General features: G+C 48.6%; 1 protein-coding gene across 1 annotated transcript in view; it reads left to right on the top strand.

Moving 5' to 3' along the window:
* Nucleotides 1–5,087: 5,087 nt before the first annotated feature.
* Nucleotides 5,088–27,359, top strand: part of LOC147092098 (AMP deaminase 3-like) — a 997,179-nt gene continuing 974,907 nt past the window's right edge. The window contains exons 1-4 of the mRNA XM_085975554.1: nt 5,088–5,198; nt 6,563–6,645; nt 6,680–6,731; nt 9,142–9,252. Coding sequence (XP_085831680.1) covers nt 5,088–5,198; nt 6,563–6,645; nt 6,680–6,731; nt 9,142–9,252 — 357 coding nt within the window. The remainder of the gene's footprint in view (nt 5,199–6,562; nt 6,646–6,679; nt 6,732–9,141; nt 9,253–27,359) is intronic.

Here is a 27,359-nt window from a genome sequence, read left to right as displayed (position 1 = left end):
TTTACAGGTTATTGGGACCTGGCCCTATATTTTTACAGGTTATCGGGACCTGGGCCTATATTTGTGCAGGTTATTCGGACCTGGGCCTATATTTGTGCAGGTTACTGGGACCTGGGACTATACTTTTACAAGTTATCGGGACCTGGGCCTATATTTGTACAGGTTATTCGGACCTGGGCCTATATTTTTACAGGTTATTGGGACCTGGCCCTATATTTTTACAGGTTATTGGGACCTGGTCCTCTATTTTTACAGGTAATTTGGGCCTGGACCTATATTTTCACAGGCTATCGGGACCTGGGACTATATTGTTCCAGGTTTTTTGGAATTTGGCCTATAGTTTCACCGGTTATCAGGACCTGGGCCTATATTTGTACAGGTTACTAGAACCTGGGCCTATATTTTTACAGATTATTGGAACCTGGACCTAAATTTTTACAGGTTATTGGGACCAGAACCTATATTTTTACATGTTATTGTGACCAGTACCTATATTTTTACAGGGTATTGGGACCTGGGCCTTTATTTGTACAGGTTATCAGGATGTGGGCCTATATTTTTACAGCTTATTGGGACCAGGGCCTATATCTTTACAGGTTATTGGGACCAGGGCCAATATTTTTACAGGTTTTTGTGACCAGAACCTATATTTTTACAGGTTATTGGGACCTGGGCCTTTATTTGTCCAGGTTATCAGGACTATCTTTACAGGTTGTTGGTACCTGGGCCTATATTTTAACAGGTTACTGGCTTTGGACCTATATTTTTAAATGTTATTGGGAGCTGGGCCTATATTTTTACAGGTTATTGGTACCTGGGCCTATATTTTTACAGGTTATTGCGACCTGGGCCTATATTTTAACAGGTTGCTGGGAGCTGGGCCTATATTTTTTCAGGTTACTCTGACCTGGGCCTATATTTTTTCAGGTTATTGGGACCTGTGCCTATATTTGTACAGGTTATTGGGACCTGGGCCTATATTCTTACAGTTTATTCGCACCTGGGCCTATATTTTTTCAGTTTATTATGACCTCGGCCTGTATTTTCACAGGTTATTGGGACCTGGCCTATGTTCTTACAGGTTATTGGGACCTGGGCCTATATTTTCACAGGTTATTGGGACCTGGGCCTACATTTTTACAGGTTATTGGGACCTGGACCTATATTTTCACAGGTTATTGGGGCCTGGGCCTATATTTTCACAAGTTATTGGGACCTCGGCCTATATTTTTACAGCTTATTGGGACTTGGGCCTGTATTTTTACAGTTTACTAGGACCTGGGCCTACATTTTCACAGGTTATTGTGACCTTGCCCTATATTTTTACAGATTATTGTGACGTGGGCATATATTTTTCAGGTTATTTGGACCTGGCCTATATTATTTCAGGTTAATGGGACCTGGGCCTATATTTTTACTCTTTATTGGGACCTGGGCCTATATTTTTACAGGTTATTGGGACCAAGGCCTAAAATATCATAGGTTATTGGGACCTGGGCCGATATTGTCATAGGTTATTGGGACCGTGGCCTATATTTTTACAGGTAATTGGGACTTGGGCCTATATTTTTACAGTTTATTAGGACCTGGGCCTATATTTTCACAGGTTATTGGGACCTGGCACTATATTTTTAAAGGTTATTGGGACCTGTTCCTATATTTCACAGGTTATTGGAATGTGGACTATATTTTTACAGGTTATATTGACGTGGACCTATATATTTACAGGTTATTAGGGCCTGGTCCTATATTTTCACAGGTTATCAGGACCTGGGCCTTTAGTTTTACAGGTTGTTTGTACCTTGGCCTGTATTTTCACAGGGTATTGGGACGTCGGCCTGTATTTTTACAGGTTATCGGGACCTGGGCCTATATCTGTACAGGTTACTGGGACCTGAGCCTATATCTTTACAGGTTATTGGGACCTGGGCCTATATTTTTACAGGTTATTGGGACCTGTGCCTATATTTTTACAGGTAATTGGGACCAGAACCTATATTTTACAGGTTATTGGGACCTGGGCCTATATTTGTACAGGTTATCAGGATGTGGGCCTATATTTGTATAGTTTACTGGGACCTCAGCCTATCATTTTTCAGGTTATTGGGACCTGGGCCCATATTTTTACAGGTTATTGGGACCTGGGCCTATATTTTCACAGGTTATTGGGACCTGGGCCTATATTTTCACAGGTTATTGGGACCTGGGCCTATGTTTTCACAGGTTATCGGGACCTCGGCCTGTATTTTTACAGTTTACTAGGAACTGGGCCTACATTTTCACAGGTTATTGGGACCTCGCCCTATATTTTTACAGATTTTTGTGACATGGGTTTATATTTTTCAGGTTATTTGGACCTCGGCCTATATTTTTACAGGTTATTGGGACCTGGGCCTATATTTTTACACTTTATTGGGACCTGGGCCTATATTTTTACAGGTTATTGGGACCAGGGCCTAAAATATTAAAGGTTATTGGGACCTGGGCCTATATTTTCATAGGTTATTGGGACCGTGGCCTATATTTTTACAGGTTATTGGGACTTGGGCCTATATTTTTACAGTTTATTAGGACCTGGGCCTATATTTTCACAGGTTATTGGGACCTGGTGCTATATTTTTACAGGTTATTGGGACCTGTTCCTTTACTTTTACAGGTTATTGGAATGTGGACTATATTTTTACAGGTTATTGGGACGTGGACCTATATATTTACAGGTTATTGGGGCCTGGACCTATATTTTCACAGGTTATCAGGACTTGGGCCTTTAGTTTTACAGGTTGTTTGTACCTTGGCCTATATTTGCACAGGGTATTGCGACCTGTGCCTATATTTCCACAGGTTATTGGGACCTGGGCCTATATTTTTCCAGGTTATTGGGACCTGGGCCTATATATTCACAGGTTATTGGGACCTGGGCCTATATTTTTACAGGTTATTGGGACCTGGGCCTATATTTTTACAGGTTGTTGGGACCTGTGCCTTTATTTTTTGGGCTACTGGGACCAGGGCCTATATTTTCAAAGATTATTGGGACCAGGGCCTAGTATTTCTCCCTCACTGGGTGATTGACACTTGGTGTGTTCTCTATTGCCAGGTGACTGCGTTTGACAGCGTCGATGATGAGTCCAAAACTGATGAAGGATTCTTCCCTCAACTCCCTCTCCCACCTAGTTGGACCTCAAAGAAGAACCCACCATACAGTTACTACCAGTACTACATGTACAGTAACATCGCAGTGCTGAACCAGCTCCGCAGGTGACCTGAGCCCCACAGCTGAGGGTAACTGGAATGGTACTGGGCCCCGTACACACACACACACGCACACATAGCAGGAAAGGCCCAGACTTCATCCCCTGCCTAGTCCTGAGTTAGCTGGTGTGTGTATGTGGGTGTATGTACGTGTGTGAGAGGGAGTCCGTGGAAATGTTTGTGCTCACGTGTGTGTGGGGTGGGAATGTGTGTGTGAGTGTGTGTGGGGATGAGCATGGGGATTTGTGTGTGAGTATCTGTGTATGTGTGAGTGCGTGTGTTTGTGGATGCAAGTGTGAGTGTGTGCGTGTGTGAGTATTTGTGTGCGTGTGTGAGAGTGTGTGTGCGTGTGTGAGGGTGTGAGTATTTGTGTGCGTGAGTATTTGTGTGTGTGTGTGTGAGGGTGTGTGTATGCGTGTGAGTGTGCTTATGGGAGTGTGTATGAGAGTGAATGTGGGTGAGTGCATGTGAGTGTGTGTCTATGTGAGTCTCAGTGTGGGTGTGTGTCTGTTAGTTTGTGGATGCGTGGGTGTGAGTGTGTGTGTGTGTGACTGAGTGTGAGTGTGTGGTGTATGTGTGAGTGTGAGTGTGAGTGTGTATGAGTGTGTGTGTGTGCCCGTGTGTGAGTGTGTGTGTATGTATGTGAGTGAGTGTGGTGTGAGTGTGAGTGTGTGTCAGACATGTGAGTCTGTGTGAGCGTCAGTGTCAGTGTGAGTCTCAGTTTGTGTGAGTGCGTGTGTGAGTGAGTGTGGGTGTGCGAGTTTGTATGTGTGTTGGAGTGTGTGTGGTGTGAGTGTGTGTGGTGTGAGTGTGGGAGTGTGTGTTGGAGTGTGTGTTGGAGTGTGTGGGTGTCAGTGTCAGTGTAACTATCAGTGTGAGTGAGAATGTGATTGTGAGTGAGATCGAGTGTGAGAGCGACTGAGAGCGAGTGTGGGTGTGTGAGAGTGTGGGTGTGTGAGAGTGTGGGTGTGTGAGTGTGAGTGAGTGTGTATGAGTGTGAGAGAGTGAGAATGAGTGTGAGTGTATGAGTGAGTGTGTGAGGGTGAGAATGAGTGTGAGTGTGAGAGAGTGTGTGTGAGTGTGTGTGGTGTGTGTGAGTTTGTGTGGTGTGTGTGAGTGTGAATGTGTGTGTGTGAGTATGTGAGCGTGTGTGTGAGTGTGTGTGAGTGTGAATGTGTGTGTGTGAGTGTGTGAGGGTGAGTGTGTGTGTGTGAGTGTGTGAGTGTGTGTGGTGAGTGTGAGTGTGAATGTGTGTGTGTGAGTGTGTGAGGGTGAGTGTGTGTGTGTGAGTGTGTGAGTGTGTGTGGTGAGTGTGAGTGTGAGTGTATGTTTGTGTGTGTGTGTGTGTGTTTGTGGTGTGTGAGTGTGTGAGGGTGAGAATGAGTGTGAGTGTGAGAGAGTGTGTGTGAGTGTGTGAGTGTGTGTGGTGAGTGTGAGTGTGAGTGTGTGTGGTGTGAGTGTGAGTGTGAGTGTATGTTTGTGTGTGTGTGAGTGTGTGAGTGTGTGTGGTGAGTGTGAGTGTGAGTGTGTGTGGTGTGAGTGTGAGTGTGAGTGTATGTTTGTGTGTGTGTGAGTGTGTGCGGGGATCTAGAGTCAGCACAGCTATCGGCAAGTGGGTGATGCCCCAGGTGGCCAGACAGCCTGCCGATATTGACCAGGCGGGTGCACATTCGAAGTAGGTCCACTCACCGGGACTGGGCCCTGTGCCCCCGAGGTCTCGGCATCTTCAGGGGCGTGAGGGGGTGTGCAAGGAAGGGGAGAGATTGTAGGAACTCACAGTCTTTGTGATCGGTGGGATTTGATGCTCCAGTGTTCCTTTAATTAGGGAGCGTGGGATGAACACGTTCCTGTACCGGCTGCACTGCGGAGAGGCTGGGTCCCACACACACCTGGTCGATGGATTCTTGACAGCGGACAACATCTCTCATGGGCTACGGCTCAAAAAGGTGAGTTGTCGAGCGCAAAAGAGGCTTCACCGTATCCAGGGGTACAGGTGGTAGAAAGAAGCAGGAGGAGGAACAACACATCAACGGCGGAATAACGCACCGTCAGGGTAATGTAGAGGGAGCTCTACACTGTATATAACCCATACTGTACCTGCCCTGGGAGTGTTCGATGCTGACACTGCGTATAAATTGGGGGACACACTGTCAGGGTAATGTAGAGGGAGCTCTACACTGTATCTAACCCATGCTGTACCTGTCCTGGGAGCGCTCGATGCTGACACTGGGTATAAAGTGGGGGACACACTGTCAGAGTAATGTAGAGGGTGCTCTACACTCTATCTAATCCGTGCTGCATCTGCCCTGGGAGCACTCGATGCTGACACTGGGTATAACGTGTGAGACACACTGTCAGTGTAATGTAGAGGGAGCTTTACACTGTATCTAACCCGTGCTGTACCTGTCCTGGGAGCGCTCGATGCTGACACTGGGTATAAAGTGGGGACACGCTGTCAGGGTAATGTAGAGGGAGCTCTACACTGTATCTAACCGGTGCTGTACCTGCCCTGGGAGCGCTCGATGCTGACACTGGGTATAAAGTGGGGACACACTGTCAGGGTAATGTAGAGGGAGCTCTACACTGTATCTAACCCGTGCTGTACCTGCCCCGGGAGCGCTCGATGCTGACACTGGGTATAAAGTGGGGACACACTGTCAGGGTAATGTAGAGGGAGCTCTACACTGTATCTAACCCGTGCTGTACCTGCCCTGGGAGCGCTCGATGCTGACACTGGGTATAAAGTGGGGACACATTGTCAGGGTAATGTAGAGGGAGCTCTACACTGTATCTAACCCGTGCTGTACCTGCCCTGGGAGCGCTCGATGCTGACACTGGGTATAAAGTGGGGACACATTGTCAGGGTAATGTAGAGGGAGCTCTACACTGTATCTAACCCGTGCTGTACCTGCCCTGGGAGCGCTCGATGCTGACACTGGGTATAAAGTGGGGACACACTGTCAGGGTAATGTCGAGGGAGCTCTACACTGTATCTAACCCGTGCTGTACCTGCCCTGGGAGCGCTCGATGCTGACACTGGGTATAAAGTGGGGACACACTGTCAGGGTAATGTAGAGGGAGCTCTACACTGTATCTAACCCGTGCTGTACCTGCCCTGGGAGCGCTCGATGCTGACACTGGGTATAAAGTGGGGACACACTGTCGGGGCAATGTAGAGGGAGCTCTGCAATGTATTTAACCCATGCTGTACCTGCCCTGGGAGCGCTCGATGCTGACACTGGGTATAAAGTGGGGGACACAGTGTCAGGGTAACATTTTCCTGTTCTCTGCCTCTCTCCCTCTCTCTCAGGATCCAGCCCTCCAGTACCTCTATTACTTGGCGCAGACCCCGATCGCTATGTCACCACTGAGTAACAACAGCCTGTTCCTGGAGTACGGGCAGAGCCCCTTTTCCCAACTCTTTCAGCCTGATGCTCTCTCTCTCCACCGATGACCCCCTGCTCTTCCACTTCACCAAGGTTTGTGCCAAAGGACCAGAGCAATGGTCGCCATATTATCAGAAGGATATCGAGGCACTGGAGAGGGTGCGGAGAATATTTCCAAGGATGATACCAGATCTGCGAGGGTTTACATATCAGGAAAGAATGAACAGGCTGGGTCCCTTTTCTCTAGAGAAGGCTGAGGGGTGACATAATAGAGGTCTTTAAAATTATGACAGGTTTTGATCGAGTGGATACAGAGAGAGTGTTTCCACTTGTGGGGAAGAGCAAAACTAGAGGCCATCAATATAAGAGAGTCACCAAGAAATCCAATCGGGAATTCAGGAGAAACTTCTTTACCCAGAGAGTGGTGAGAATGTGGAACTCGCTGCCACAGGGAGTGGTTGAATCGAATAGTATGGATACATTTAAGGGGAGGCCGGACAAACATATGAAATGAAGGGAATAGTGGGTTACACTGAGAGAGTTAGATGAGGAAGGATGGGAGGAGGTTCGAGTGGAGCATCAACGCTGGCATGGACTGGTTGGGCCGAATGGCCTGTTTCTGTGCCGTATCTCCTGTGGAATCCCAGGTACTGAACCCAGCACACACAGAGCAGGAAAGGTCCAGGCTCCATCCCCGGCCTGTGCTGAGTGAGCCTGATCTCACTCCCGGTGTGGTACTGAGCCCCACACACACACAGAGCAGGAAAGGCCCAGGCTCCATCTCCAGCCTAGTGCTGAGTGAGCCTGATCTCACACCCGGTGTGGTACTGAGCCCCACACACACAGAGCAGGAAAGGTCCAGGCTCCATCCCCGGCCTGTGCTGAGTGAGCCTGATCTCACACCCGGTGTGGTACTGAGCCCCACACACACAAAGAGCAGGAAAGGCCCAGGCTCTATCCCCGGCCTGTGCTGAGTGAGCCTGATCTCACACCCGGTGTGGTACTGAGCCCCACACACACACAGAGCAGGAAAGGCCCAGGCTCCATCCCCGGCCTGTGCTGAGTGAGCCTGATCTCACACCCGGTGTGGTACTGAGCCCCACACACACACAGAGCAGGAAAGGCCCAGGCTCCATCCCCGGCCTGTGCTGAGTGAGCCTGATCTCACACCCGGTGTGGTACTGAGCCCCACACACACAGAGCAGGAAAGGCCCAGGCTCCCTCCCCGGCTTGTGCTGAGTGAGCCTGAGCTCACACCCGGTGTGGTACTGAGCCCCACACACACACACAGAGCAGGAAAGGCCCAGGCTCCATCCCCGGCCTGTGCTGAGTGAGCCTGATCTCACACCCGGTGTGGTACTGAGCCCCACACACACAGAGCAGGAAAGGCCCAGGCTCCCTCCCCGGCCTGTGTGGAGTGAGCCTGATCACACACCCGGTGTGGTACTGAGCCCCACACACACAGAGAGCAGGAAAGGCCCAGGCTCCATCCCCGGCCTGTGCTGAGTGAGCCTGATCTCACACCCGGTGTGGTACTGAGCCCCACACACAGAGCAGGAAAGGCCCAGGCTCCATCCCCGGCCTGTGCTGAGTGAGCCTGATCTCACACCCGGTGTGGTACTGAGCCCCACACACACACAGAGCAGGAAAGGCCCAGGCTCCATCCCCGGCCTGTGCTGAGTTAGCTGAAATCTGCCAGGGCCCCTGCTCCTCATCGGTGTCCAGTGACTCCCGCTGCAAAGTGTCGGTGGAATTGCGGCAATCAGGCTCCGATGTGATGCCTTTGCAGTTGAATGTCCATCTAACAATGGGTTCCGGGGTTCACAAGTGAAGAAGGGGCATTTGTGTGAGATTACGGGGGAGGCATCTTCTGCCCACTGACCCCGTACACCAGTGGTGAGGAGAAAAGGTGAGATTCTCCCCGCCCTGCCTCTAGACATGCCCCTCCCACACAGGAGGCTCCGATCGGGGGGAGAAGGGGGGAGTTTCCCCCTGTATTACCCCCTGTCTCTAACCGTGTACTTTCCCACACAGGAGGGTCCGATCAGGGGAGAAGGGGGGAGTTTCCCCCTGTATTACCCCCAGTCTCTAACCATGTACTTTCCCACACAGGAGGGTCCGATCAGGGGAGAAGGGGGGAGTTTCCCCCTGTATTACCCCCAGTCTCTAACCATGTACTTTCCCACACAGGAGGGTCCGATCAGGGGAGAAGGGGGGAGTTTCCCCCTGTATTACCCCCAGTCTCTAACCATGTACTTTCCCACACAGGAGGGTCCGATCAGGGGAGAAGGGGGGAGTTTCCCCCTGTATCACCCCCCAGTCTCTAACCGTGTCCTTTCCCACACAGGAGGGTCCGATCAGGGGGTGAAGGGGGGAGTGAACCCCTGAATTACCCCCTGTCTCTAACCATGTCCTTCCCACACAGGAGGGTCTGATCAGGGGGAGAAGGGGGGAGTTACCCCTGTATAGTCCCCAGTCTCTAACTGTGTCCTTTCCCACACAGGAGGCTCTGATCGAGGAATATGCAGTGGCCGCTCAGATTTGGAAACTCACCACCTGTGACATGTGTGAGATCGCGAGGAACAGCGTCAAACAGAGCGGCCTGTCACACCAGGTGAGGAGATCCTTCAGTAACCCAGAGTCCAGTCCCAGCACTGGGCAGACCACTGGCTCTCTCCCTCCTCTCTCCCTTTCTCTCTCTCTCTCTCTTCCCCCTCACTGTCTCCCCTCTCTCTTCCTCTCTCTCCCCCTCTCTCTCACTCTCCCTGTCTCTCTTTCTCTCTTCCCCCTCTCTCCTCTCTCTTCCTCTCTCTCCCACTCTCTCCCTCTCTCCTCTCTCTCTCTCTTCCCTCTCTCTCTCCCCTCTCTCTCTCTCCCCCTCTCTCTCACCCCACTCTCGCTCACCCTGCTCTCTCCCCCCTCTCTCCCTCTCTCTCCCCCTCTCTCCCCCTCTCTCCCCCTCCCCTCTCTCTCTCCATCTCTCTCTGTCCATCTCTCTGTCCGTTTCTCTGTCTGTCTCTCTGTCCGTCTCTGTCCCTCTCTCTGTCCCTATCTCTGTCCCTCTCTCTGTCTGTATCTCTGTCCCTCTCTCTGTCTCTCTTTCTCTCTCTGTTTCTCTCTCCCTATCTCACACTCTCTCTCTCTGTCTCTCTGTCTCTCTCTGACTCTGTCACTCTCTCTGTCACGCTCTCTCTGTCACTCTCTCTCTGTCACTCTCTCTCTGTCATTCTCTCTCTGTCACTCTTTCTGTCACTCTCTCTGTCACTCTCTCTGTCACTCTCTCTGTCACTCTCTCTCTGTCACTCTCTCTCTGTCAATCTCTCTCTGTCACTCTCTCTGTCACTCTCTCTCTGTCACTCTCTCTCTGTCAATCTCTCTCTGTCACTCTCTCTCTGTCACTCTCTCTCTATCACTCTCTCTCTGTCACTCTCTCTCTGTCACTCTTTCTCTGTCACTCTCTCTGTCACTCTCTCTATCACTCTCTCTCTGTCACTATCTCTCTGTCACTCTCTCTGTCACTCTCTCTCTGTCACTCTCTCTGTCACTCTCTCTCTGTCACTCTCTCTGTCACTCTCTCTATCACTCTCTCTCTGTCACTCTCTCTCTGTCACTCTCTATCACTCTCTCTCTCTGTCACTCTCTCTCTGTCACTCTCTCTCTGTCACTCTCTGTCACTCGCTCTCTGTCACTCTCTCTGTCACTCTCTCTCTGTCACTCTCTCTCTGTCAATCTCTCTCTGTCACTCTCTCTCTGTCACTCTCTCTGTCACTCTCTCTCTGTCACTCTCTCTGTCACTCTCTCTCTATCACTCTCTCTCTGTCACTCTCTGTCAATCTCTCTCTGTCACTCGCTCTCTGTCACTCTCTCTGTCACTCTCTCTCTGTCACTCTCTCTCTGCCACTCTCTCTCTGTCACTCTCTCTCTCTGTCATTCTCTCTCTCTCTCTGTCACTCTCTCTCTGTCACTCTCTCTGTCACTCTCTCTCTGTCACTCGCTCTGTCACTCTCTCTCTGTCAATCTCTCTGTCACTCTCTCTATCACTCTCTCTCTGTCACTCTTTCTCTGTCAATCTCTCTCTGTCACTCTCTCTCTGTCACTCTCTCTCTGTCACTCTTTCTCTGTCACTCTCTCTCTGTCACTCTTTCTCTGTCACTCTCTCTGTCACTCTTTCTCTGTCACTCTCTCTCTGTCACTCTCTCTCTGTCACTCTCTCTCTCTGTCAATCTCTCTGTCAATCTCTCTCTGCCACTCTCTCTCTGCCACTCTCTCTCTGTCGCTCTCTCTCTGTCACTCTCTCTCTGTCACTCTCTCTCTGTCACTCTCTCTCTGGCACTCTCTCTGTCACTCTCTCTGTCACTCTCTCTCTGTCACTCTCTCTCTGTTACTCTTTCTCTGTCACTCTCTCTCTGTCACTCTCTCTGTCACTCTCTCTGTCACTCAATTCAATTCAATTCAAATGCTTTATTGGCATGAAAGTTTACAGGGAACCATATTGCCAAAGCTTACGTAACAAAAAGTACAGTTTTCCAACATTCTGTAGGTGTCAAACAATTTTGACCTTCGTTGGGTACATACAATATTAGTTTAAACAATATTAATTTAAAGTTGTTGAACATCGTTGGGTACATTCAGTATTAATTTTAAACAGTCCTCAGGTTGTGACATGTTGTTACATATTTGGCACCAAGGTATGGTCTGTCTCCTTCTCCCAGGACTAATCTTAATTTTGACAGGTCATCCAATTCTTTGAAATCTGGGGTTGTTTGGCTGAGCTTGTCAAATAATATGTTTCTTGTTGTGTTGAATTTTTCGCATTTTAGGAGGAAATGCATCTCTGTCTCAACCTCGGCGGCCAGACATTAATCACATATTCTATTCTCTCTAGGCTGCCAGGATTTCTTGTATCTTCCTTTTTCAATTGCCAGTTGGTGGTCGCTTAGTCTGTACCTGGTGAGGGTCTGTCTCTGTTTTGTGTCTCTGATGGTCGAGAGATAGTCTGCCAGTTTATATTCTCTTTTTAGGGCCCGGTAACATTCTAATCTGCTTTGGCTTTTGGTCTCTCTCTCTGTCACTCTCTCTCTGTCACTCTTTCTCTGTCACTCTCTCTCTGTCACTCTCTCTGTCACTCTCTCTGTCACTCTCTCTCTGTCACTTTCTCTCTGTCTCTCTCTCTGTCACTCTCTCTGTCACTCTCTCTGTCACTCTCTCTCTGTCACTCTCTCTCTGTCACTCTCTCTTTGTCACTCTTTCTCTGTCACTCTCTCTCTGTCACTCTCTCTGTCACTCTCTCTCTGTCACTCTCTCTCTGTCATTCTCTCTCTGTCACTCTCTCTGTCACTCTCTCTCTGTCACTCTCTCTCTGTCACTCTCTCTCTGTCACTCTTTCTCTGTCACTCTCTCTCTGTCACTCTCTCTCTGTCACTCACTCTCTGTCACTCTTTCTCTGTCACTCTCTCTCTGTCACTCTCTCTGTCACTCTCTCTCTGTCACTCTCTCTCTGTCAATCTCTCTCTGTCACTCTCTCTCTGTCACTCTCTCTCTGTCACTCTCTCTGTCACTCTCTCTCTGTCACTCTCTCTGTCACTCTCTCTCTGTCACTCTCTCTGTCACTCTCTCTATCACTCTCTCTCTGTCACTCTCTCTCTGTCACTCTCTCTATCACTCTCTCTCTGTCACTCTCTCTCTGTCACTCTCTCTCTATCACTCTCTCTCTGTCAGTCTCTCTCTTTCACTCTCTCTCTGTCACTCTCTCTCTGTCACTCTCTGTCACTCGCTCTCTGTCACTCTCTCTGTCTCACTCTCTCTGTCACTCTCTCTCTGTCAATCTCTCCCTGTCACTCTCTCTCTGTCACTCTCTCTGTCACTCTCTCTCTGTCACTCTCTCTGTCACTCTCTCTCTATCACTCTCTCTCTGTCACTCTCTCTCTGTCAATCTCTCTCTGTCACTCGCTCTCTGTCACTCTCTCTGTCACTCTCTCTCTGTCACTCTCTCTCTGTCACGCTCTCTCTGTCACTCTCTCTCTCTCTGTCACTCTCTCTCTCTCTCTGTCACTCTCTCTCTGTCACTCTCTCTCTGTCACTCTCTCTGTCACTCTCTCTATCACTCTCTCTCTGTCACTCTCTCTGTCACTCTCTCTCTGTCAATCTCTCTGTCACTCTCGCTATCACTCTCTCTCTGTCACTCTCTCTCTGTCACTCTCTCTCTGTCACTCTCTCTGTCACTCACTCTATCACTCTCTCTCTGTCACTCTCTCTCTGTCAATCTCTCTCTGTCACTCTCTCTCTGTCAGTCTCTCTCTGTCACTCTTTCTCTGTCACTCTCTCTCTGTCACTCTTTCTCTGTCACTCTCTCTGTCACTCTTTCTCTGTCAATCTCTCTCTGTCACTCTCTCTCTGTCACTCTCTCTCTCTGTCACTCTCTCTCTGTCAATCTCTCTCTGCCACTCTCTCTCTGCCACTCTCTCTCTGTCACTCTCTCTCTGTCACTCTCTCTGTCACTCTTTCTCTGTCACTCTCTCTCTGTCACTCTCTCTGTCACTCTCTCTGTCACTCTCTCTCTGTCACTCTCTCTCTGTCACTCTCTCTATCAAATAAATCAAATTCAAATTCAAATGCTTTATTGGCATGAAAGTTTACAGAGAACCATATTGCCAAAGCTTACATAGCAAAAAGGTACTTTTTCAAACATTTTTTGGTGTCAATCGATTTGACATTTGTTGGGTACATACAATATTACTTTTAAACAATATTAATTTTAAACAGTCTTTGTACTTCATTTGGTACGTTCAATATTAATTTTAAACAGTCTTAATTTTAAACAGTCCTCAGGTTGTGACATGTTGTTACATATTTGGCCCCAAGGTATGGTCTGTCTCCTTCTCCCAGGACTAATCTCAATTTTGACAGGTCATCCAATTCCTTGAAATCTGGGGTTGTTTGGCTTAGCTTGTTGAATAATATGTTTCTTGATGTGTTGAATTTTTCGCATTTTAGGAGGAAATGCATTTCTGTTTCAACCTCGCCAGCCAGACATTGATCGCATATTCTATTCTCTCTAGGCTGCCAGGATTTCTTGTATCTGCCTTTTTCAATTTCCAGTTGGTGGTCGCTTAGTCTGTACCTGGTGAGGGTCTGTCTCTGTTTTGTGTCTCTGATGGTCGTGAGGTAGTCTGCCAGTTTATATTCTCTTTTTAGGGCCCGGTAACATTCTAATCTGCTTTGGCTTTCGGTTATTTTGTTCCAATGTTCCAGGTAGGTTTCTTTGCATTGTTTAATGATTTGGTTCACTCGGATTGGTGTTTGGACGGCAGTGTTGGTCTGGGACTGGTCAGGGTCCGGCTGAGTACTTAGTTTCAGTAGCAGCTGACTCAGGGGACTCTTTTCTGGGTTTAGCTCTTGGGTCTGAAATGCTTTGAAATGAAGGGTGTCTGGGGAGCTAGATTTGAGGTGATTTAGGAAGATTAGTGCTCGTTTTTGGATGTTTATTATCAGTGGGTATCTGCCTAGTGCGGCTCTGCATGCATTTGTTGGCGTTTTTCTTTGGATGCGAAGGATGCTTCGGCAGAATTCTGCATGTAGGGCTTCTATTGTGTGTTTTTCCCATTTGGTGTAGCTTTGGTGATTTAGCGGGCCCCATACTTCACTACCGTACAGTGCAATGGGCAGGATTATGCTGTCAAATAATTTGAGCCAGATTTTGATTGGGATTTGGATGTTGTACAATTTTCTTTTTATTGCATATAGGGCTCTTCGGGCTTTTTCTTTTAGTGCATTCACTGCTATGTTGAAGCTCCCTGATGCTGTAATAGTTAGACCAAGGTAGGTGTAGCTCATAGTGTGTCCTATAGTGGTATCACTGAGGGTAAACTGGTATTTGTTTTCCTGACACCTGGGCCTTTTTTGAAAAATCATGATGTTGGTTTTTTTTAGATTTACTGTTAGAGCCCAATTTTGGCAGTATTTGTCGAGTAGGTCTAGTTGTTGCTGTAATCCCTGTTCTGTGGGAGACAGCAGGACCAGGTCGTCCGCATAGAACAGGGATCAATCTCTCTCTCTGTCAGTCTCTGTCACTCTCTCTCTGTCAATCTCTCTCTGTCACTCTCTGTCACTCTCTCTCTGTCACACTTTCTCTGTCACTCTCTCTCTGTCACTTTCTCTCTGTCACTCTTTCTCTGTCACTCTCTCTCTGTCACTCTCTCTGTCACTCTCTCTCTGTCACTCTCTCTCTGTCACTCTCTCTGTCACTCTCTCTGTCACTCTCCCTCTGTCACTCACTCTCTGTCACTCTTTCTCTGTCACTCACTCTCTGTCACTCTTTCTCTGTCACTCTCTCTCTGTCACTCTCTCTGTCACTCTCTCTGTCACTCTCTCTCTGTCACTCTCTCTCTGTCACTCTCTCTCTGTCACTCTCTCTGTCACTCTCTCTGTCACTCTCTCTCTGTCACTCTCTCTTTGTCACTCTTTCTCTGTCACTCTCTCTCTGTCACTCTCTCTGTCACTCTCTCTCTGTCACTCTCTCTCTGTCATTCTCTCTCTGTCACTCTCTCTGTCACACTCTCTCTGTCACTCTCTCTCTGTCACTCTCTCTCTGTCACTCTCTCTCTGTCACTCTTTCTCTGTCACTCTCTCTCTGTCACTCTCTCTCTGTCACTCGCTCTCTGTCACTCTTTCTCTGTCACTCTCTCTCTGTCACTCTCTCTGTCACTCTCTCTCTGTCACTCTCTCTCTGTCAATCTCTCTCTGTCACTCTCTCTCTGTCACTCTCTCTCTGTCACTCTCTCTGTCACTCTCTCTCTGTCACTCTCTCTGTCACTCTCTCTCTGTCACTCTCTCTGTCACTCTCTCTATCACTCTCTCTCTGTCACTCTCTCTCTCTGTCACTCTCTCTATCACTCTCTCTCTGTCACTCTCTCTCTGTCACTCTCTCTATCACTCAGTTCAGTTCAGTTCAGTTCAGTTCACTCTCTCTCTGTCAGTCTCTCTCTTTCACTCTCTCTCTGTCACTCTCTCTCTGTCACTCTCTGTCACTCGCTCACTGTCACTCTCTCTGTCTCACTCTCTCTGTCACTCTCTCTCTGTCAATCTCTCCCTGTCACTCTCTCTCTGTCACTCTCTCTGTCACTCTCTCTCTGTCACTCTCTCTGTCACTCTCTCTCTATCACTCTCTCTCTGTCACTCTCTCTCTGTAAATCTCTCTCTGTCACTCGCTCTCTGTCACTCTCTCTGTCACTCTCTCTCTGTCACTCTCTCTCTGTCACTCTCTCTCTCTCTGTCACTCTCTCTCTCTCTCTGTCACTCTCTCTCTGTCACTCTCTCTGTCACTCTCTCTATCACTCTCTCTCTGTCACTCTCTCTGTCACTCTCTCTCTGTCAATCTCTCTGTCACTCTCGCTATCACTCTCTCTCTGTCACTCTCTCTCTGTCACTCTCTCTCTGTCACTCTCTCTGTCACTCACTCTATCACTCTCTCTCTGTCACTCTCTCTCTGTCAATCTCTCTCTGTCACTCTCTCTCTGTCACTCTCTCTCTGTCACTCTTTCTCTGTCACTCTCTCTCTGTCACTCTTTCTCTGTCACTCTCTCTGTCACTCTTTCTCTGTCACTCTCTCTCTGTCACTCTCTCTCTGTCACTCTCTCTCTCTGTCACTCTCTCTCTGTCAATCTCTCTCTGCCACTCTCTCTCTGCCACTCTCTCTCTGTCACTCTCTCTCTGTCACTCTCTCTGTCGCTCTTTCTCTGTCACTCTCTCTCTGTCACTCTCTCTGTCACTCTCTCTGTCACTCTCTCTCTGTCACTCTCTCTCTGTCACTCTCTCTATCAATCTCTCTCTCTGTCAATCTCTGTCACTCTCTCTCTGTCGCTCTCTCTCTGTCAATCTCTCTCTGTCACTCTCTCTCTGTCACTCTCTCTCTGTCACACTTTCTCTGTCACTCTCTCTCTGTCACTCTCTCTCTGTCACTCTTTCTCTGTCACTCTCTCTCTGTCACTCTCTCTGTCACTCTCTCTCTGTCACTCTCTCTCTGTCACTCTATCTGTCACTCTCTCTGTCACTCTCTCTCTGTCAATCTCTCTCTGTCAATCTCTCTCTGTGTCACTCTTTCTCTGTCACTCTCTCTCTGTCGCTCTCTCTCTGTCACTCTCTCTCTGTCGCTCTCTCTCTGTCAATCTCTCTCTGTCACTCTCTCTCTGTCACTCTCTCTCTGTCACTCTCTCTCTGTCACTCTCTCTCTGTCACTCTCTCTCTGTCACTCTTTCTCTGTCACTCTCTCTCTGTCACTCTCTCTGTCACTCTCTCTCTGTCACTCTCTCTCTGTCACTCTATCTGTCACTCTCTCTGTCACTCTCTCTCTGTCAATCTCTCTCTGTCAATCTCTCTCTGTGTCACTCTTTCTCTGTCACTCTCTCTCTGTCGCTCTCTCTCTGTCACTCTCTCTCTGTCGCTCTCTCTCTGTCAATCTCTCTCTGTCACTCTTTCTCTGTCACTCTCTCTCTGTCACTCTCTCTCTGTCACTCTCTCTCTGTCACTCTCTCTGTCACTCTCTCTGTCACTCTCTGTCACTCTCTCTCTGTTACTCTTTCTCTGTCACTCTCTCTCTGTCACTCTCTCTGTCACTCTCTCTGTCACTCAATTCAATTCAATTCAAATGCTTTATTGGCATGAAAGTTTACAGGGAACCATATTGCCAAAGCTTACATAACAAAAAGTACAGTTTTCCAACATTCTGTAGGTGTCAAACAATTTTGACCTTCGTTGGGTACATACAATATTAGTTTAAACAATATCAATTTAAAGTTGTTGAACATCGTTGGGTACATTCAGTATTAATTTTAAACAGTCCTCAGGTTGTGACATGTTGTTACATATTTGGCACCAAGGTATGGTCTGTCTCCTTCTCCCAGGACTAATCTGAATTTTGGCAGGTCATCCAATTCTTTGAAATCTGGGGTTGTTTGGCTGAGCTTGTCAAATAATATGTTTCTTGTTGTGTTGAATTTTTCGCATTTTAGGAGGAAATGCATCTCTGTCTCAGCCTCGCCGGCCAGACATTGATCACATATTCTATTCTCTCTAGGCTGCCAGGATTTCTTGTATCTTCCTTTTTCAATTGCCAGTTGGTGGTCGCTTAGACTGTACCTGGTGAGGGTCTGTCTCTGTTTTGTGTCTCTGATGGTCGAGAGATAGTCTGCCAGTTTATATTCTCTTTTTAGGGCCCGGTAACATACTAATCTGCTTTGGCTTTTGGTCTCTCTCTCTGTCACTCTCTCCCTGTCACTCTTTCTCTGTCACTCTCTCTCTGTCACTCTCTCTGTCACTCTCTCTCTGTCACTCTCTCTCTGTCACTCTCTCTGTCACTCTCTCTGTCACTCTCTCTCTGTCACTCTCTCTTTGTCACTCTTTCTCTGTCACTCTCTCTCTGTCACTCTCTCTGTCACTCTCTCTCTGTCACTCTCTCTCTGTCATTCTCTCTGTCACTCTCTCTCTATCACTCTCTCTCTGTCACTCTCTCTCTGTCACTCTTTCTCTGTCACTCTCTCTCTGTCACTCTCTCTCTGTCACTCTTTCTCTGTCACTCTCTCTGTCACTCTCTCTCTGTCACTCTCTCTCTGTCACTCTCTCTCTGTCACTCTCTCTGTCACTCTCTCTGTCACTCTCTCTCTGTCAATCTCTCTCTGTCAATCTCTCTCTCTGTCACTCTTTCTCTGTCACTCTCTCTCTGTCACGCTTTCTCTGTCACTCTCTCTGTGTCACTCTCTCTCTCTCTGCTACTCTCTCTCTGTCTCTCTCTCTGTCACTCTCTCTCTGTCACTCTTTCTCTGTCACTCTCTCTCTGTCACTCTTTCTCTGTCACTCTCTCTCTGTCACTCTCTCTGTCACTCTCTCTGTCAGTCTCTCTGTCACTCGCTCTCTGTCACTCTTTCTCTATCACTCTCTCTCTGTCACTCTCTCTCTGCCACTCTCTCTCTGTCACTCTCTCTCTGTCACTCTCTATCTGCCACTCTCTCTCTGTCACTCTCTCTCTCTCTGCTACTCTCTCTCTGCCACTCTCTCTCTGTCACTCTCTCTGTCACTCTCTCTGTCACTCTCTCTCTGTCACTCTCTCCCTGTCACTCTCTCTCTGTCACTCTCTCTGTCACTCTCTCTCTGTCACTCTCTCTCTCTCTGCCACTCTCTCTCTGTCACTCTCTCTGTCACTCTCTCTGTCACTCTCGCTCTGTCACTCTCTCTCTGTCACTCTCTCTCTGTCACTCTCTCTCTCTCCACTACTCTCTCTCTGCCACTCTCTCTTTGCCACTCTCTCTGTCACTCTCTCTCTGTCACTCTCTCCCTGTCACTCTCTCTCTGTCACTCTCTCTGTCATTCTCTCTGTCACTCTCTCTCTGTCACTCTCTCTCTCTCTGCCACTCTCTCTCTGTCACTCTCTCTGTCACTCTCTCTGTCACTCTCTCTCTGTCACTCTCTCTCTGTCACTCTCTCTCTCTCTGCTACTCTCTCTCTGCCACTCTCTCTCTGTCACTCTCTCTGTCACTCTCTCTCTGTCACTCTCTCTCTGTCACTCTCTCTCTCTCTGTCACTCTCTCCCTGTCACTCTTTCTCTGTCACTCTCTCTGTCACTCTCTCTGTCACTCTCTCTCTGTCACTCTCTCTCTCTCTGCCACTCTCTCTCTGTCACTCTCTCTGTCACTCTCTCTGTCACTCTCTCTCTGTCACTCTCTCTCTGTCACTCTCTCTCTCTCTGCTACTCTCTCTCTGCCACTCTCTCTCTGTCACTCTCTCTGTCACTCTCTCTCTTTCACTCTCTCCCTGTCACTCTTTCTCTGTCACTCTCTCTGTCACTCTCTCTCTGTCACTCTCTCTCTCTCTGCCACTCTCTCTCTGTCACTCTCTCTGTCACTCTCTCTGTCACTCTCTCTCTGTCAATCTCTCTCTGTCAATCTCTCTCTCTGTCACTCTTTCTCTGTCACTCTCTCTCTGTCACGCTTTCTCTGTCACTCTCTCTGTGTCACTCTCTCTCTCTCTGCTACTCTCTCTCTGCCACTCTCTCTGTCTCTCTCTCTGTCACTCTCTCTCTGTCACTCTTTCTCTGTCACTCTCTCTCTGTCACTCTTTCTCTGTCACTCTCTCTCTGTCACTCTCTCTGTCACTCTCTCTGTCAGTCTCTCTGTCACTCGCTCTCTGTCACTCTTTCTCTATCACTCTCTCTCTGTCACTCTCTCTCTGCCATTCTCTCTCTGTCACTCTCTCTCTGTCACTCTCTATCTGCCACTCTCTCTCTGTCACTCTCTCTCTCTCTGCTACTCTCTCTCTGCCACTCTCTCTCTGTCACTCTCTCTGTCACTCTCTCTGTCACTCTCTCTCTGTCACTCTCTCCCTGTCACTCTCTCTCTGTCACTCTCTCTGTCACTCTCTCTCTGTCACTCTCTCTCTCTCTGCCACTCTCTCTCTGTCACTCTCTCTGTCACTCTCTCTGTCTCTCTCGCTCTGTCACTCTCTCTCTGTCACTCTCTCTGTCACTCTCTCTCTCTCCACTACTCTCTCTCTGCCACTCTCTCTTTGCCACTCTCTCTGTCACTCTCTCTCTGTCACTCTCTCCCTGTCACTCTCTCTCTGCCACTCTCTCTCTGTCACTCTCTCTGTCACTCTCTCTGTCACTCTCTCTGTCACTCTCTCTCTGTCACTCTCTCTGTCACTCTCTCTGTCACTCTCTCTCTGTCACTCTCTCTGTCACTCTCTCTCTGTCACTCTCTCTCTGTCACTCTCTCTCTCTCTGTCACTCTCTCCCTGTCACTCTCTCTGTCACTCTCTCTGTCACTCTCTCTCTGTCACTCTCTCTCTCTCTGCCACTCTCTCTCTGTCACTCTCTCTGTCACTCTCTCTATCACTCTCTCTCTGTCACTCTCTCTCTGTCACTCTCTCTCTCTCTGCTACTCTCTCTCTGCCACTCTCTCTCTGTCACTCTCTCTGTCACTCTCTCTCTTTCACTCTCTCCCTGTCACTCTTTCTCTGTCACTCTCTCTGTCACTCTCTCTCTGTCTCTCTCTCTCTCTCTGCCACTCTCTCTCTGTCACTCTCTCTGTCACTGTCTCTGTCACTCTCTCTCTGTCACGCTCTCTATCTGTCACTCTCTCTCTGTCACTCTCTCTCTGTCGCTCGCTCTCTGTCGCTCTCTCTGTCACTCTCTCTGCCACTCTCTCTCTGTCACTCTCTCTGTCACTCTCTCTGTCACTCTCTCTCTGTCACTCTTTCTCTGTCACTCTCTCTCTGTCACTCTCTCTCTGTCAATCTCTGTCACTCTCTCACTCTCTGCCTCTGTCTCGTTCTCCAACACTGTCTCTGTCTCTCTCCCTGTCTCTCTCTCCCTGTCTCTCTCTCTCTCTCTGTCTCTCTCTCTATCGCTGTCTCTCTCTCTCTCTGTCTTCCTCTCTCTGTCTCTCTTTCTCTGTCTCTCTCTCTCTCTCTGACTCTCTCTCTCTTTCTGTCTCTCTCTCTCTGTCTGTCTGCCTCGCTGTCTCTCTATCTCTGTCAATCTGTATCTTCTCTCTCTCTCTCCCTATCTCTTGCTCTGTCTGTCTCTCTGTGTCTCTGTCTGTCTCTTTGCCTGCCTTTCTCACTCTCTTTCTTTCTTTCTCTCTCTATCACTTTCTCTCTCTGTCTCTCACTCAGTGTCTCTCTCAGGGTTTCTGTCTCTCTCTCTGTCTCTCTTTTTCTCTCTGTCTCTTTTTATCGCTCTCTGTTTCTTTCTCTCTCTCTCTCTCTCTATGTGTGCCTATTTCTCTGTCTCTCTCTCTCTCTCTCCCTATCTCTTACTCTGTTTGTCTCTCTGTGTCTCTGTCTGTCTCTTTGCCTGTCTTTCTCACTCTCTCTTTTTTTCTCTCTCTGTCACTTTCTCTCTCTGTCACTCACTCAGTGTCTCTGTGTCTTTCTCAGGGGTTCTGTGTCTCTGTGTCTCTCTGTCTCTCTTTATCGCTCTCTGTTTCTCTCTCTCTCTCTCTCTCTCCATGTGTGCCTATTTCTCTGGCTCTCTCTTTTGGTCTCTCTCTCTCGGTCACTCTTTCTCAATTCAATTCAATTCAATTCAAATTGCTTTATTGGCATGACAAGATACATCTTATGTTGCCAAAGCACAGAAATACATGTATGATTGACCACATAAACACCAATCTAGACATACAGTGTATAGACAAGTATACCCATGTATACATAGATATATGCACATATAATATGCATATAATCTTTTCTTAGATTTAATGTGTCACTGGTTGTCCCTCTGCTTGTGGCAAGCTGTAACATAGTTTGCCACTATAGTTACACATTTTCTCTGTTCCCCCAATAGATATGGGAGTTTTTGGAGGTCATTCAAATTTTTGAATTCAGGGCATATTTTTGTGAATTTTGGGTAGAAATTCTCCCTCATGTTCTGCTAGTTTCCGCAAGTTGTGAGGAAGTGCATCTCTGTCTCCACCACTCCCTGACTGCAGTGAGAGCATATCCTGTCCTCTCTTGGCAGCCGGGTCTGCCTGTGTCTGCCTTTTTCGATGGCCAGGCTATGTTCACTAAGTCTGTACATTGTCAAGGTTTTTCTCAGTTTGCTATCCTTTACCATGGTCAGGTATTCAGCCATGGTGTATTGTCTGTTTAGGGCCAAATAGCACTCGAGTTTGTTTTGGGTTTTTGTCATTTCTGTCCAATAGTTCAAGTATTTTTCCTTTTGTTTAGTGATAATTGTGTTGGGTTGAATTCTCTGTGCTAGGTTGTCACTGTCCTGGGGCTGGTTATTATTAGTGTTGGTAGTTACTTCACTAAGTCCCAGGACGAGTTGACTGAGGGGACTCTTCTCTATAATCATCTCTTGGCATTTCAAGGCATCGTAATGATAGCAGTGGGGGTTGCTCATTTTTAGGTGTTTCCAAAATTTGATGGCTCGTTTTTGGATATTAATTAGTAGTGGATATTGGCCTAGTTCTGCCCTGCATGCATTGTTTGTGGTTTTCCTCTGAGTCCGGAGGATACTTTTACAGAATTCTGCATGCAGGATTTCAATTGGGTGTTTGTCCCATTTTGCGAATTCTTGTTGTGTTAGCGGACCCCACACCTCACTGCCATAGAGTGCAATTGGTTCAATTACTGATTTAAAAATTTTGAGCCAAATGACAATTGGAATTTTTATTTGGGTTGACTTCTTAATGGCATAGAAAGCCCTTCTTGCTTTCTCTTTCAGTTCATTCACAGCCAAATGAAAGTTTCCCGTAGAACTGATTTTTAGGCCTAGGTATGTGTAATTTGTAGTTTGTTCGATTTTAGTTGCTCCTAGTGTGAAGTTTATTCTGGGTCCCTGATGTCTGGATCTTTGCTGGAACACCAGAACTTTGTTTTTTTGGGGGTTTATTGTTAGGGACCAGGTCTGACAGAACGACTCCAGCAGATCCAGGTTCCGCTGTAGACCCTCTCTCTCTCTGTCTGTCTCTCTCTCTCTCAGGGGTAATTTAACCTGCTCAGTGGGAATGGGGCTGGTTCGGGCCGGATTTCACGCTCCAATGAAGTCAGAAGCAGAGGAACAGATGGATGAACTTTAACCAAAGCATTACAATGACCCGCTCTGTCTCTGTAGGGGTGAGAAGGGAACAGAGAGCAAGAGAGGCAAAGAGAGAGAGAGGGGGGGAGAGAGAGAGAGAGAGAGGGGGAGGGAGAGAGAGAGATGGGGAGGGAGAGAGAGAGGGGGAGAAAGAGGGAGAGAGAGGGGGAGGGGAGAGGGAGAGAGAGAGGGGGAGAGAGAGAGGGTGAGGGAGAGAGGGAGGGTGACGGAGAGAGAGGGGGAGAGAGAGAGGGGGAGAGAGATGGGGAGAGAGGGGAGAGAGAGAGAGAGGGGAGAGAGAGAGAGACAGAGAGGGGAGAGAGAGAGAGAGGGGGAGAGCGAGAGAGAGAGGGGAGAGAGAGGTGGAGAAAGTGAAAGAGAGGGGGTAGAGAGGGACAGAGAGGGCGAGAGGGGGAGAGAGAGGGGAGAGAGATATATAGAGAGAGAGGGGGTAGAGAGAGAGAGAGGGGGTAGAGAGAGAGAGAGCGGGTAGAGAGAGACAGAGAGGGGAGAGTGAGAGACAGAGAGGGGGAGAGAGAGAGTGAGGGGGGAGAGAGAGAGAGAGAGAGGGGAGAGAGAGGGGGAGAAAGTGAAAGAGAGTGGGTAGAGAGAGTCAGAGAGGGGGAGAGAGCGAGAAAGAGGGGGCGAGAGTGTATTGATTTCTTTGTGGGTTCAATGATGAGACATTTATGAAAGAGAATGTCTTTTAATCCAAAGTCTGATCAACTCTTTATACAGCATTTATAGGAGACATTATGCTAGTGATGCATCTAGAACGAAACTGAAACTAAAACGAAACTGCCTTGCGTGTCTCGGTCACATGCCCTCTGCTGGTGAGGCACAAGCAATCAATCAGGCAAATATGCTGGTAAGGCATGATAATCAAACAGGCAAATAACATCACTATTTGCTGATATCATTACATCTCCCTTTCTTAAAACAAAAGTATTTTACTTTTAACTAACAACATGTTTTCTTTGTATTAATCTGCATTTTAACTGTAACACTTAATGAACTTACATTATCATTATCATGATCAAGGTTTTTTAACCTTGCTTTGTGTGTTCACATGAAATATGTCAATACACTAGAACTTGAAGAAAGAATAAGATAACATTACTTCCTTCTATAACAATAGTCCTTAAATTTGCTCAATGAGTCTCTCAGGAGGCTTCACGTGTCTTGAGGATTTTCTGATTGATTGTCCTTGAATCTGAGTTGTTGCCTCAGATGATTGGTTTTCAGCTGTGTGATCAGGTTGTTCAACAGTATCAGTCTCTTGACCTGCTGTGGCTGGTCCCATGAGAAGATCTCGACGATTTCTTCTCAGAACAGCACCCTCATCTGTCTGAATGGTGTATGATCTTGGTTGAACTTCACTCAGGACAGTTCCCTTCTGAGTCCATATGTTTGTTTTTTCTTTGAACCTTACTTGGTCACCAGTGTGGCAGTAGGTTTTGTGTTCCTCTGTCATAGTAGTACTTTTGTTTTTCTTTCTGTTGTTTTTTGAACTTCCTCACTTTCTCCCCTCTTTTGTTTTCAGGAGGTTCTCCGGGATGGGTAGGTTTGACCTTAGCCGACGTCCATCAGGAGTTGGGCTTGGTGACATACCACACTCGAGCGGCGTATGTGCGGTATACAAGCATGCTGTTCAACTCTTTTATACTGCTTTTACAGGAGACACGATGCTTGTGACGCATCTGGAATGAAACTGAAACTAAAAACGAAACTGCCTTGCTTGTCTCGGTCACATGCCCTCTGCTGGTCAGGCACAAGCAATCAATCAGGCAAATATGCTGGTAAGCATGATAATCAAATAGGCAAATAACATCACTATTTGCTGATATCATTACAGAGAGAGAGTGAGAGAGAGATGAGATAGAGAGAGAGAGGGGGAGAAGGGGAGAGGGAGAGAGAGAGAGAGAGGGAGAGAGAGAGAGGGGGAGAGACAGAGGGGGCAAGAGAGAGTGAGGGAGAGAGAGAGAGAGAGGGGGATGAGAGAGAGAGAGGGGGAGAGAGAGAGAGAGGGGGAGAGAGAGAGGGGAGAGATAGAGAGAGAGGGTGAGAGAGAGGGGGAGAGAGAGGAGAGAGGGGAGAGAAGAGAGAGAGGGGGAGATGAGAGGGGGATGAGAGCGGGGGAGAGAGAGAGAAGGAGAAAGTGAGAGAGAGTGGGGGAGAAAGTGAGAGAGAGAGGGGGAGAGAGAAGGGTGTGAGAGAGGGGGAGAGAGAGCGAGGGGGAGCAGGAGGGGGGAGTGGGAGGGTGAGGAGAGAGAGGGACAACCATTAAATCTAAGAAAAGAGTATATACAAATTATATGAATGTATATTCATACACTCAGCGATATATCTGTTTAAACACTGTATGGGTAGATCTGCGTTTATGTGTTCAACCATAATGTTTTTCGATGCTTTGGCAACATAAGATGTACCTTATCATGCCAATAAAGCGATTTGAATTGAATGAATTGAATTGAATTGCGAGAGGGGTGAGAGAGAGGGAGAGAGGGGTGAGAGAGAGGGGAGAGAGGGGTGAGAGAGAGGGGAGAGAAGAGGAGAGAGGGGTGAGAGAGAGAGGGGAGAGAGAGTGGGGGGAGAGAGAGGGGGTAGAGAGACAGAGAGAGAGAGAGGGGGGGAGAGAGAGAGGGGTGAGAGAGAGAGGGGAGAGAGAGTGGGGGGAGATAGAGGGGGTAGAGAGACAGGGAGAGAGAGAAGAGGGGGAGAGAGTGAGAATGGGAGAGAGAGGGTGAGAGAGAATGAGGGGTGTGAGAGAGGGGAGCGGAGAGGGGGAGATAGAGACAGGGGGAGGGGGAGATAGAGAGGTGGGAGAGGGGGAGAGAGAGGTTTAAACACTGTATGGATAGATCTGTATTTCTGTGTTCATCCATGATGTTTTTCGATGCTTTAGCAATATAAGATGTACCTTGTCATGCCAATAAAGCGATTTGAATTAAATTGAATTGAATTGAGTGGGGGGAGAGAGAGGGGGGAGAGAGTGGAGAGGGGGAGAGGGGAGAGAGAGAGGTGCGGAGAGAGAGATGGTGGAGAGAGAGAATGGGGAGAGAGAGAGGGGGAGAGAAAGGGGGCGAGAGAGAGGGGTGAAGAGAGAGAGAGAGGGGAGAGAGGGAGATGGTGGAGAGAGAGAATGGGGAGAGAGGGAGGGGAGAGAAAGGGGGAGAGAGAGAGGGGTGAAGAGAGAGGGGGAGAGAGAGAGGTGGGAGAGAGAGAGAGGGGAGAAGAGAGAGAGAGGTGGAGAGAGAGAGAGGGGGGAGATAGAGGGGGGGAGAGAGTGAGGGGAGAGGGGGAGGGAGAGAGGTGCGGAGAGAGAGAGATGGTGGAGAGAGAATGGGGAGAGAGAGAGAGAGGGGGAGAGAGAGAGAGGGGGAGAGAGAGGGGGGAGATAGAGAGGGGGAGAGAGTGAGGGGGAGAGGGGGAGAGAGAGGTGCGGAGAGAGAGAGATGGTGGAGAAAGAGAATGGGAGAGAGAGGGTGGAGAGAGAGGGGTGAAGAGAGAGAGGGGGAGAGAGAGAGAGAGAGGGCGGAGAGAGAGAGGGCTAGGGAGAGAGAGGGGCGAGAGAGAGTGGGGAGAGAGAGAGGAGTTGGAGAGAGAGAGGAGAGAGGGGAGAGGGGGAGTGGAGAGAGATGCAGGCAGCGAGAGGGAGAGAGAGGGAGAGAGAGAGAGGGAGAGAGATGAGAGGAGCAGGAGAGAACAGAGAGGGGAGATGGAGCAAGGGGTAGAGAGAGAGCGGGGGAGAGAGACAGAGAGGGAGTGAAGCGAGGGGTACAGAGGAAGAGCGGGGGAGAGAGACAGAGAGGAGGAGAGGTGAGAGGGGGAGGGGGAGAGAGAGGGAGAGAGTGGGCACGGGGGAGAGAGGGAAGGAGAGAAAGGAGATAGAGAGAGAGGGGGAGAAGGAGAGCAAGAGTGAGAGAGAGCATGAGAATGGGTGCAAGAGTGACAAAGAGAGAGGGGGCGAGAGCAAGTGGGCCCTGTGTTCAGTGTGGGCCCTGCGTTCAGTGCGGGCCCTGCGTTCAGTGCGGGCCCTGCGTTCAGTGCGGGCCCTGCGTTCAGTGCGGGCCCTGTGTTCAGTGCGGGCCCTGTGTTCAATGGGGGCCCTGTGTTCAGTCTAGGCCCTGTGTTCATTGCGGGCCCTGTGT

Source organism: Somniosus microcephalus, unplaced genomic scaffold (assembly GCF_052327205.1).
Source record: "Somniosus microcephalus isolate GS21.2 unplaced genomic scaffold, FLI_Smic_1.0 unresolved_chr2, whole genome shotgun sequence".
NCBI lineage: Eukaryota > Metazoa > Chordata > Chondrichthyes > Squaliformes > Somniosidae > Somniosus > Somniosus microcephalus.
Note: the sequence above shows the minus strand (reverse complement) of the source record. Positions and strands in the feature narration are given on the sequence as shown.